The following is a 12,911-nucleotide window of genomic DNA, read 5'->3' as shown; positions in this document are numbered from 1 at the left end:
CTCTTTCGTTTTTGGAGATGGTGTCGGAACGTGAAAGAAAATATACTAATAACGATCCTTGGAATTTGAGGGGAAATGTGGATGTAGATGGCCGTTAAACTAATGGCCAAAGAAGTTGCCCTTTATTTTGACACTAGATTATTAGAGAAATATCTTAGTCTGAATGTCACCCCGAGAGGGCTTCGGGTAGACAAGTTGCCGGCTGCACCTTTTTTGGATGATGAGTCTGACTTATTGGAAGAGTGGAAACAAACATCTCTGCAGTGTACTTTGGGTTGGCTCCATACACTAGTTAAGCGTAATAAAAGATCTCATGATAAATTGAAACAAGAAATCTCTACATTACAGAACGAACTCTTAGCTGAAGTCAACTATAGAGTTCAAATGGTTGACATTAATGAAAAAATCAGTAAACTGGAAGCTGACATAGTGCTCAAAAAGCGTGCTAAATTAGTCCGGGACTTAAAGGACTATGATACCGGCATTATTTTCAGCTGGCAGCGTGAACCCGTACGTAATCAGTCCAGGGGGAGGAGTTGGACACGAGGCTCCAAACGAAGAAATGTTTCGGCTTCTTCTTTCTCGTCCATGGAACATAATACTGCAGTTAAAAATGTATCTTTTGCTAGAACTGACACAACGAGTCGGGCTTCTAATAGGGATGTTTCTGAAGCCACTAATGAAGCTTCCAATTTCATTCCAACCAACAATGTGAATTTTCAAAATGACAATCGGAACAAGGGAAGGAATGGGAGAAATGGCCGTAAGGGTCGTTACAAGTGAAGGTTTGACAACAGAAACTTTACATAGAACTTTTCTAAATGCATTTTCATTGCAATGTATTAATTTGTCTGATTTGCATGTGGATAATGATATGTTCAATGTACTAAGTAAAGGGAGCAAATTTGTTCCTACTTTTTTTCCTACCTTCGCTGACATTTATCTGGAAGTTAAGGCATTTATTCGTAAACTGTTATTGAGAGTTTATTTCAAAAAATTTGTTAATTTGAATATCTTAAGTGAAGAAAATGTTAAACATTCTGGAGAAATTGAACTTGATGACAGTCTAATGAATCTATCCATATATAACTATGAATATGATGAATGTGTTTTTGAAGAAAAAAATAATGAATGTTCAGCATGCTTTGAAACTGACAGAGTTTGTAATGTGAACTATATGACTGGTTATGGCAAATTGGAGATGCCTAAGTTTAAAAATGTAAAAAGCAATTTTACTCCAGCCATTTCAGTTTCAGCAATTACAATCTTCCAAAAGGTGCTTCTTAAAGAAATAGAGGTATCATTTAAGGAATTTTGCAGAGAAAAAAAACATTTCAACTTCAATAGGCAGGAATGGCAAGCCCTAAAAAATCTTAAGGGCTTAAAAGACCAATACATTTTCAAGTGTGCTGACAAGGGGGGCAATTGGGTTATTGTAAGTAGACCCAATTATTGCAGGATGGTTTATAAACTACTTATTAATGGTGATGAATATCAAAAACTTGAAGGTGATCCCCTCAAAGTTTATAATGAAGGTTTGTTATTTTTATTGGAAAGGGGAGAGCGACTAGGATTTTTTTCACAGGGTGATGTTAAAAAGATGTATATTAAAGATCCTACCGCACCTATATTGTATGCTTTACCCAAAATCCACAAAGACTTGGTTGAGCCTCCTGGGAGACCTATAGTTTCAGGGATAGGCTCCTTTATGGAGAATGTCAACATTTTTTTGGACTCCCAGTTAAAAGTTCATTTAAATAAGGTTAGTGCCCACATTGGTAATACTCAAGATTTGATTGATGTCATTTCAAGGATTAGTTGGAATTACGATTATTATTGGGTGACTATTGACGTCAAATCTCTGTATACAAACATAGACAAAAGGTGGGGACTAGAGGCCATTAACAACATATCAGGTGAGGGACCCAGGACTAATTTTTTGATTTCATTATTAGAATTTTGCTTAACCCATAATTATTTCATGTTTAATAATGAATATTTTTTACAAATCAAGGGAACAGCAATGGGGGCAGCTTTTGCCCCCACGTATGCTGTTATATATATGGATTCCTTTGAAAAACGATTTTTATATCCCACTGAATTTTTTAAGCATAAGGTAGTTCTATACAAGCGTTTTATTGATGACTTAATTTTCATTTGCAAGGGGGATATGCATGAATTTTGTGACTTTTTTGAAATTCTGAATAATAATGAACACAATCTTTCATTTTCTTATGAAATGAGTAGAAATGAAATTAATTATTTGGCTCTAACTCTGTTCATAAGAAATAATGTTATTGAATTCAGACCTTTCAGAAAGAGCACGTCAGTTAACATGTTTTTGCATGCTTCCAGCATGCATCCCCCCATTTGTTAAAAGCTCTACCTTTTGGGGAATTCAAAAGAATTCATTCCCATACTAGCATGAAGAGTGAGGTGGGTTATGAATTAAATGAAGTTTTTTTGAGACTAGTGGAAAGAGGGTATGATAAAAACAGTTATTAGATGCTATGGATAAAGTTATGAACAAGAACAAGGATAGACATTTCATAAATTTTGAATCTGACATCTCTGATCCCTTAAAAAAGGAAAGAAATGTGGAGGATTTATTCTTTGTGACCAAGTACACAACTTTCTCTGAAAGATTTGTCACTTTAGTTAAAAGATTTTGGTACTTGGTGAGTGAGGATGAAGGTATAGGTGAGCTATTTCCATACCACATCACATTTTCTTTTAAAAAAGGAAAAAAATTAAAGGATATATTAAACAATAACTGTTGCAATAAAATAGCTCCCCGGGCTGCTAATGTAGGAACATTCAGATGTAATTCTTGTAGTCTTTGTGATAGGATTATTAACATTAGCTCTATTAATGACATCAACCACACCCCTAGACATTATTTTAATTGTAAATCCATTGGGGTAGTATATGCCTTGACTTGTAGTTGTCACAATACTTGGTACATTGGTCAAACAAAGAGAATGGTCAGAGTTAGGATTTTGGAACACTTGAGAGATGTTCGAAATTTGAATTCACTTAGCCCCGTAGCCAAGCATTTTTTGGAAATTCATGAGGGAAAGATTGACAGTTTAAAATATGGAATTTTAGGGAGACCCTTCATTTATAGTGGTGAAAACATCACCAATAAACTCTTAGAGCTGGAGACAAGGATGATTTTGAAGTTTAATACTTTAAAACCTTTTGGTCTAAATTTAGAACTGGGCATTTGATGGAGTGTTATTATTATGAAATAATTCATAAATGATTTATAAAAATATTGTATTTAATTTATTTATTAATTAATGTAAAATATATAGTTTAAAACATGTAATTTTGTGAAATTTGTTATTACTCACAAGGTCACTTTAAAAAATTTTCATGTACTTATTGGAAAATTGATTAATTAGTTGTTTGAATATTCACTATAAAAGCTGACATTGTGCAGTCATTAATTGTGATCCTTGAAGGCGAACTGCCGAGGTACCAGATCTTACACAATAAAGTGAAGAAAAGTATCGGCTGTTTGGTGTGTTGCTGCTTATTGCTTCTACTGTTGCTGTGTTTTGTCAATTAACATTGTATTGCACTGCAAGAGTCCTGTTTAGGTATATTGTATTTTTCATACACCATTTTATGGTATAACAGTTTTAATATAACAGCATAAATATCTGAAATTTTGCCAAATCTTTGTGAAATCAGTCGATTGCAGTACCTCGTTATGCAAACAATAAGACTGGGAATTAGTAGCATGCTAAAATAATCCAACTGCCTGAATGCAAGAGAATGAATTGAGAACTATAAAAATGTCATCAGTATATAAGATTTCAAAGAAACAAGGAAAACTCCTAAAAGGAATTAGGACCTTCAGTGCTAATTATATTTTACTTCAATCCCAAGAAACCACCAGTAAAACAAAAATCTAGAATATAAACAAAGATGCTGATAGATGAGTGATGCTTGGTCTTACCAAATTAAATAAAAACACAGCTTTCTAGCTGTTCAGTTACCTAATAGTGTGTACAATGCATTTGTATGTTAGCAAACCTTATATTTTACAGATTATATCATGGAACATCAAAAGTAAGGATTATAAAGGGGAAATGATGTGCCAACTGTAAACCTTCACTGAAAATGTTCCATTTTGTTTGAAAACAAATTTACAGACACAGTAGTGGTCCTCCAAGAAAACATGTCAGATGTTAAAGGATGAAACAGATTTATGGGTGGTAGATTTTGCAACAAATGAGGGGGAAACTGACTTCTGTATTCATTTTATAGAAGCTATAAAATAATTTTGCCTTAACCCCATACATCAAAGGATTATATTCTTATATATACTTAAGCAATTTATATCAAACCAACAGCCAGCAGCACATTTAGTTTACCTGATACAGTGTAGTCTCCATTAAGGGCCCGAAGAGCTGGTGTATAGCTGACTGCAGGCATATTTGACTCCTTCCCTTTCTGCTTACGTCGATAAATGATGAACAACACCAGCAGGACAAGGATAATCAGGATAAGGATTATGATGCCAGCGATTGCACCTATCTGGTAGGAGTCTGGAGGGATTGCAGTGCTGGTGCGGCTGAGGTGATTCAGGTTTCCAATGACTACTCCAGCTTCAATGCAAAAACATAACAAAAAATGTCTTTAGTCACAATTTCTTCTTGTACATGCTACTACAAAATCCTCACCCCACAAATGGGTAAAATGGTCAGAACACTGCCCATTACTCTATTTCCTCCTACCAGCATCTCTGCTTTTATTGGAAATTAGTCATCCATACCTCTCTACCACTCGGCATCAACATAATTACAAATGCCCATCCCTACCTGGAATGATTAGCTTAAAAGAGCATATATAAATTTTATAATCTGAGGTTTATTATGTTTACAACAAACTGAGCTCATCAGCTTCATTTGTAAAAGCACCACACTATAGAACAATAAATCCAAGGGTTTTTTTGAGTATTTTTTCAGTGTGTGAACATTCATTACAAGTCTAGTGGCCTGCTGTATATTAAGCCCATAGAATCTGAAGGGTTTTGTATGCTGTCTCCTCATTTATTGGTTTATTTTGAGTCCATATTATCCATTATCTGTTTTCTGTCTTCTGACATTAACACAAGTTGTGATACAAATGAAGTATTCTTTTGATTCACACATTCAGCAGGCAGTGCTTCAAGGGAGACTTGTGCCAAACTACTAGTGAGAAGAAATAAATGTATAAATAATGATCACGCTCAGACAACAAATTCCATTTATTAAAATCCTAACAACATATGCTGATAGAATTATGTACTGCATGTATTGCACATGACGGCCCTTCCTGCCAGTATGAGATATGTTTAATTCAGAGGTCTCACATGAGCTAAGTGGTCTACAGTACAGTCCAATATTTCAGAAACACAGAAATGCATGCATGTGACATGGGCTTAATCCAACCCTGGCATGCAGCTCAAGGCAACCAGGTTACTGTGATGGCCAAATAACTCGATCTACTTACTCATGTGATATAAAATAAGTAACTATCTGGTGTCCACAGCACAAGCTCCTATAAAAGTACAATATATATATATGCCCTTAATGATGGGTATTGTACATCCTAGGTACCTGTCCCATTTTACTGTATAACGATAAAGCATTGAAATATGTGAAAGATATTATTTTCTTGAAGTTTTCAATAAATAAATACTTTAAAGTCTCAATGGCTGAAGATGCATATTTTCATTTTTACTTAAAATTCAATGAGTCATATCCTCATTTTACTTTTATTGGCTATCAAAATTGTATTTTTGCATCCTGAAAAATATGCTAGCCTATTAATGCTGTTTTTATGTGGAATGAAATTAAACTTCAGCATTAGCAAAACACTACCCTTCTTACATGAGGGACTAATTGTTAACTCAATCAACACAGTAGTAAAGACTCTACAAAATAGTCTCTACTGATTGGTGGAGTAAGGGTTGAAATAAGAATTTGATTGGTACCTCAAGTATACTACATGGAATGTTGGATACTTTCTGAACATGTTCTCCATATATCTATGCAAACATTCTACAACATGATTAGACTACCACCTAAGTTCCAGATAATGCAAGGAGGATGCCATTCATTTGACAGGCAACCTTAACATCAGGACTCAGCACTGATAATGTCTGCATCATTGTTTTTGCATGCAAAATAATCTAGAATATGGTTCCTCTTTCAAGTGGTGATAGTGTTTTAAAGCTCAGTTCCCAAGTCATTCTGGCAAGGTTAGACTGCATTTTACAAATCCATCTGGCAGGAGAGACAGTACTTTCAGTCATTTGTCACCTAACATTAGACACTCTCAAGTCCACCCATTCCTCATCTTCCCTCCTTATCTTATATGATTGAGACACCTCTCCTTCCATGATTCAGGCATTTCCCTTTCCATGCAGTAGCATAGCTTGTGTGGAGCAAAAGAAGCAGCCTCTTTAGGCACAATGTGTTAGGGGGCACAATAGGCAGAAGTCGCTTTATCTTCAGTGCTATACCAGCATTCAGAAACTACAGTATTGTAGAACTGAAGGGCTTCATTAACACTTCATGTATGACAAACTGTTGCAGCTGCTTGCTACAAATATAGCACAGTGGCTACAGTTTAAAAGGAAAAAATAATTTGTCTTTCTTTTTTTCAGGACATCCCACCCCAGGACTTCAGGACTGAAGCTCTTAAGTGCTCTGTATTTGAACTGCAGCAGTGCTGCTTCAACAAATGTAGTTTAAAAGGAATGCAGAGTTTTTTTTTCTTTTGCTCATCAACTAGAGTTGGGGGGACACCAGATTAGCTAGCTACACCTGTGTTTCCATGAGTCAGTCACCTCCCCTTCTTTGGTCTATCTTCAAAGAGACTAGCCACATTGTTTTCTTTTGTAATGGCTTACCTCCCTCCATGCTTATATCTATATCTCTGTCCCTTCCTCTTAAAACTGTGGGATGAATTACATTGTGTGCTAACTTATGCACTGGTTGTTTCGTCATATGCTGTTTAGTGTATACTGTTTTGCTTTTTCTTAAGTTTAAAATTGCAGAGTTTTGACTTTGCTTGGACAATTACTCTAGATTTCAGTGTATATTTGGACTGGACACTTTTGGTTAGTGTAACTGACTGCCAAATAACAATATTGAAAGTTTACCCCGAATTTCAGCACTGTAATCTTTGTCAGAGAATATACATAAATATAACATTATTCATGACTGCAGAATAACTGTTTTATACACAGGTTTGCTGTTTATGTTGCTGCTAACTCCCTATCTTTCATCACTTCAGGCTGAACATGAGGACGCAGCTGTTGACAGCTTCAGCATTGTTTGCCGTAAACAACATCCTTCCTCCCATCGAGGATGCTGCACACATACCTTGGTCACATCTGGCACCTTTCCATCCTGGGCTGCAGTAACATGTTCCTGTTATGTGGTCACAAGTGGAATTGTGGAGGCAGTCACAAACCTGGCGGCACCCATAGCCATAAGTTCCAGATGGGCATTCTGCAGAGGTCAAACAGCACCAAGAAGAGGTCAGCATTTTATATATATGAGCATAGCAAGTCAAACATTTTTTAGAGAATAAGGATAAAAAAAAGAGGTGTAAAAAAACACAGGCCAAAACTGGAGTGAAATGGAATTTAGACAAGGTAAATGCTTGCATGGAGTATATTCCGTTAAAGGAAAATATATTCTAGGTCTTAAACATTCCCTCCTCACATGTCAGACACACAAGTGCAAACACACACACACACACACACACACACACACACACACGCTTGCATGCGTGCACACATGCAGACATTGGTAGAGTCTGATACAGTGGTATTATCTCTATGCTCATGCTGATACTATAGTATTATCTCCTAGCTCAGGCTGATACTGTGGTATTATCTTTATACTCATGCTGATACTATAGTATTATCTCCTAGCTCAGGCTGTTACTATGGTGTTATCTCTACACTCAAGCTGATGCTATGTGGTTATCTCCTTACTGACACTGATACTGTGGTATTATCTCCTTACTCAGACTGATACCATGGTATCAATCCTTCTTTTGGTGTCATTACTCCATTTGAAACTAAGCATTGGATTAGTCATTTGTACCACCATGTGACACTGTCTGGTTACCTGTAGGCCATCACATATGATAGCAGAATGCTTATAGATTACCAGAACTTTCAGAATTTATGTATCGCTACAATGTTTATAAGTGGCACAGTGGTGAAATGGGTAGCACTGTTGGCTCATAACAAGAGGTTCTCTGCCTCAGTTCTCAGATGGGATGCCTTATTTGTGGAATCTGCATGTCCTCCCTCTGGTCTCATGAGTTTTCTCCCTGTGGTCCAGTTTTCTCTAACATTCCAAAACACGTGTTAGGTAGACTGTTGACTTCTAAAATGCTCATAGGTGTGAGTGTATTTGTGCATGATACTTCTGTTTCCCCTTTCCCAAATGCACTTTATTGAGATGCCTGTTCATGGGATCACTGTGGGAGTCAGCTATAATTTATAAACATGCATGGATGGAACACCCTTGTGTTAATAATCATTTACACACTTGCAAGTTATTCCTTCCTTATTTGGTTGCATCAGCATTCTTTAATGACCTCACTTCATGTTCAGTTGGTCAGGTTATGTATTTGCTAAGAGTACTTTGGAGAATGTTGCGTTCTGTAATTCATGTGATTAAAACTGAAAGGAGATAGTTAAACTGCTGATTTTGGTGGCAGCATCACCTCTCTGTTTGGATTTTAAACAAATTACTGCCTTCCTACACCTACAAGCTAGTAGGCTAACACAGTTTTAACATTGCTTTCTGAATGCATTTTTTTAATAATACCTATATGTGTAATGAAGCTGAAGGCATTAGAAAAGTCAAACACAAAACCCAAGTTAATCTACCATCTTCTTCCCTCAGTAGTAAAACATGCTAATTCATTTATCAGCTGTCCCTTCTCTAGCTGAATGCTTACAGTATGGCAATAAATAATTGTCTTCTTCATCTGTAGAACAGTGAAGAAGCAGGTCAGGCTGCGTAGATCAAATTCATTCCTACATGAAATACATTTCTTTTAAGCCCACCTTTATATGACTTATGTGATTACTTTTTTTGTGAAGAAATGCAAGCACAGGAAGCTCTCACCAATTATAAGGTTATTAGACCATAGTCTAACAAGTAGAATGTTCTTTCCTGTTTTTTTTGGTTTTATGGAATGATATCTGCTCTGTTGTTATCAGACAAAATAATTTCTATTTTTGTTATGGTAGTGGGTGGGGGTACGTGAGTAAATGGTATGGGCTCCCTTAGCCTCACCCAGTACTGATGTCAGCTTTAATTCATGGTTGTGCAGTGATTCCTGGCATGCAGTAAGTATGCATTCCTTTTTCCAGTGGTAATACCAACTCGACAGTATACATAGAGACATGCTTATGTCGTTGCTTGCATACTGTAAGCGTCTTCTTTTCTTTTAGTGTCTTTTCTTCCTTAAGAAGTTTTATTAAAAATAATTGTTTCCTTCAGTTTATGATTTATTTACTTATTAACTGTAGTCAACTAATAATCCTACAGATTCTATTACCCACCCTTTGCTTCCAAAAGGCAGTATAATCATACACATTCTGTCTTAATTCTGTCCTACCTGGCTAGTTCCCAAGAACAGCCTGAAGAATGCCATCACAATGGTTCCTGTTGTCATTACAGGGAACATATTTGCAATTCTTGGAATGGTGTGTGCTTCACAGCAAATTTTGAGGAACGTAAGTCCAATATGATGGTATGCTGGAGTATGTTCTCTAATCTGAGACTGGTATATGTAGTTAACAGGGATATTGTGTAGAGGCCCTCATGTTTGAGGATACAGGTGTTTTTGTCCCCATACAAAAATGCTTGCATACTATAAAGGGATATTGCATATTTTGATCTTCTGCTATTGCAATCAGAGTTTATATTTTACACATTTGGGACCTTCAGAATGTGTTATCACATTTTTATTGGGAACATATGAAAATCAAAATCAACTCTTTCTTGAGGCTCTTCAAAACCCTGTTTGCAGGTATAGTATGTCTCCACTTACTGCCTTCCTCAGTTTTAGTTAGGAGTATACCTCCTCAAGGATTTTCTGTACAAACAAGGAACTCCTTGCTGTTATCAGCTCTTTTATATTATTTTTCTGAAGCCATGCATCAGATATTACCCTTTGTAATGAAACATGCACTCTATTTGTCTTTTCATAGTCCTGCTCATCAGAACCTTCTTCTGTGTTTTCATCCCAGCAGAACACTCTCTCCTTTATGTTTCCATTTTCTGCACTGTACCTTTTGGGTATGTTATTCCAATAAATTCATGTGTCTATATTCTTATTTGCTAATGCTTTGTCTGCATACATTCTCCCATGTTTTCTAATTTTTATATTTATACTACATGCCCTATTCTTTCTCTCATATCTTTGAAAGTTATTTTATCTCTAGATTTTCTTCTTCTTAACTGAACTGAGATACTTGCTTTGCAGTTGCATTCAAATATATTTTAACTCTGATAATCCTACTTTTATGGCAGTTACTTTTTCCTGATTACTGTCCATCTAAAATGACTTCTTTCTTATTTCTTTATCACTATCACTAAATAATTATTTTCCAGTAGTCTGACTCTAGTGGTCCATAAGCTTGTTTGGGTGTGACATAGTTCTTATACAAGCCTCCTAGCAAATCATACATTCCATAATTTGTAGCCCGCATCTAAGATTTTTGTCACCACATTACGATACAGTCCCCATCTGTCAATATTAACTGTAGCAGTGTAGTCTTCCCCAGTAAATACGCTGAGGTACATCCCCTGTACGGAATGTAGCACAGGTTCTTCATCTTTGACTTTGATAAAACTGGAAAGTTTTAATGGCTATACATTAACATGAATGTTTCTGATTTACAGTGACTTCTCTTTGTTAATCCCCTTTTGGATGGATAGCAGTTTCTATGTATCCCTGTGATATGTTAAGGTATCTACTCTAAAAGGTATATAACATTTTTATTCTTAAAAAAAAAAAAAAAAAACTGCCCCAGCACTTTCACTTATTATCCGGCATACACGTTTATACTTTTGGAAACTCCAAGCCAAAGGATAAAAAAGATCAAACAGGCAAACCATTCAGTAAAGACTGCAAAACAGACTCAGCCAAGTTTGATACTGCAATTTAAAAACACTGAACTTAAAAGCAAGCCTGATAGCTATACTTTAGAAACACATATCTTAAAATCAAGCCTGATGCTATACTTTAGAAACACAAAGATTAAAATCAAATCAATGATCATTTGGCTTGAAAGTTTCTGGGATATTCTGTAGGCATCCTTTGGCTTGGATACTGTTTGGGATATTTTTCAGGCACTCTAATGTTTATGGACATCAGGTTTGATTTTAAACTTTATATTTCTAAAGTTTAGCCAAACAGTCGACTTATGCTGTACTGAAAGGCCAAAAAAACAGAAACAAAACATGCATGACTACAGCTAGTGGGGGTTGACTTTATTGGCTTGAATGTACCCATAAAGACTTAAAAAGTTAAAAACAAAAAGTCATGGGCATTCAGAAGCGATGTAGCTGAAACACTTTGATGTCATTAAGGGGTCATTTGCATATATCCCATGGGCCTCCATTACAGGAGGTTTAAGGAATTTATTTCACTGTGACGGCTCTAGCTTCGCTGGGTCGATCTTGCTGTTTTTACTGTTGGAACCTTATTATTTGTATCACCACAGACAATGATTAGAATCAAGTCTGGGTCAACAGACTGCTTGGTCAGAACAGAGGGGAGGATGTTGTGGACTAGTACACAAGTTCCACTCCTGCTGGAAAATGGGAACCTACACATTACTGAGTATTAAAGAGACAAGGTGTGTGAGCTTGTGATGTCTTGTCACTTCACTTCTAAGACAGGAACAGTTATCATCATATTACCCAAGATGAAGGATTCCATCAGCTGTTTCACTCATGTACTGAAGGTCCCAGACTGTGGGTCTTAGCACAAGCTGCTATAAACTTGATTGCTTGAGTTATTAGAATTTTACAGGTGAAGAGATGCATCTAGTATCTACTGGCAAATTGTGTTTTAGGGTCTGTTGTTCGTAAATGGCATGGGAGGAACAGAAAGCCTCAGAGTTTTAGGTGGATTGCCAGGGAGTGCAGTGACATAAAATTGTTGCTGTTATATTCTTCTTAACATACATTGACTTAAAAATTCTGATTGTAGTAGATTGTATTGGTTTACTGAGTGACTTTTAGATACTGCTTTCTATATCCTGCTTTCACACTTGTTTGCAATTATTCTTAATGCAAAGCAGAATGATACACATTATTACTATATTTGTCACAATCAAATGGGCCTTATTAGGGATTCATAAAGATGAGGGTAACTGTGCCACATCAGGCAACTAAAGGCTAAGAAACTTTCACTGAGTGAAACCAATCTGCTATGCATTACAAGACAGAGTACATTGCCAGTGCCTTTATGCTAACACAAATGACACACAATGAGGAACTGAAATAAGTACATCAAATAGTTATTCTGTATCCTAAAACAGCTGTCAAATTACTCCAGAACACAAATAATTATACTAAATATGTAAAACGTTAAAAACAGGAATTGCTAAGTAATTACAGAGCTGTTAAGCTGATAGTGGTCTGTACTCAGCATTATTTTTATTGTGCTATTTCCTCATATTTTATGTAAAATCTGCTAATCATCCAAACACAGCACAGGATTGCAATCAGCTATTGTGGTGAGCAGTATTTGCTACAGTTTTTCATGTCTGAGGTGAAGTTACTAAAAAAATCTTGCAGACAAGTGTAGCACACACGTGATTTATTTTTATACAATTATTTGGTCACATGACTCACTTTGTTCAC

General features: G+C 36.1%; 1 protein-coding gene and 1 long non-coding RNA gene across 2 annotated transcripts in view; one reads left to right on the top strand and one right to left on the bottom strand.

Moving 5' to 3' along the window:
- MEGF10 (multiple EGF like domains 10) overlaps positions 1-12,911 on the bottom strand; it is a 973,700-nt gene that overhangs the window by 62,990 nt on the left and 897,799 nt on the right. Inside the window, exons 18-20 of the mRNA XM_044060794.1 lie at positions 12,903-12,911; positions 7,386-7,514; positions 4,386-4,619 (exon numbers count right to left, since the gene is read on the bottom strand). The exon at positions 12,903-12,911 is cut by the window's right edge and continues 120 nt beyond it. Coding sequence (XP_043916729.1) covers positions 4,386-4,619; positions 7,386-7,514; positions 12,903-12,911 — 372 coding nt within the window. The remainder of the gene's footprint in view (positions 1-4,385; positions 4,620-7,385; positions 7,515-12,902) is intronic.
- Positions 1-12,911, top strand: part of LOC122793079 — a 303,511-nt gene that overhangs the window by 197,276 nt on the left and 93,324 nt on the right. The window contains exon 2 of the long non-coding RNA XR_006363445.1: positions 7,297-7,543. This is a non-coding gene — a long non-coding RNA (uncharacterized LOC122793079). The remainder of the gene's footprint in view (positions 1-7,296; positions 7,544-12,911) is intronic.

This window comes from Protopterus annectens, chromosome 2.part0 (assembly GCF_019279795.1).
Source record: "Protopterus annectens isolate FY-2018-M chromosome 2.part0, PAN1.0, whole genome shotgun sequence".
NCBI lineage: Eukaryota > Metazoa > Chordata > Ceratodontiformes > Protopteridae > Protopterus > Protopterus annectens.
The sequence above is the reverse complement of the archived record's forward strand: the minus strand, read 5'-3'. Positions and strand labels throughout refer to the sequence as shown.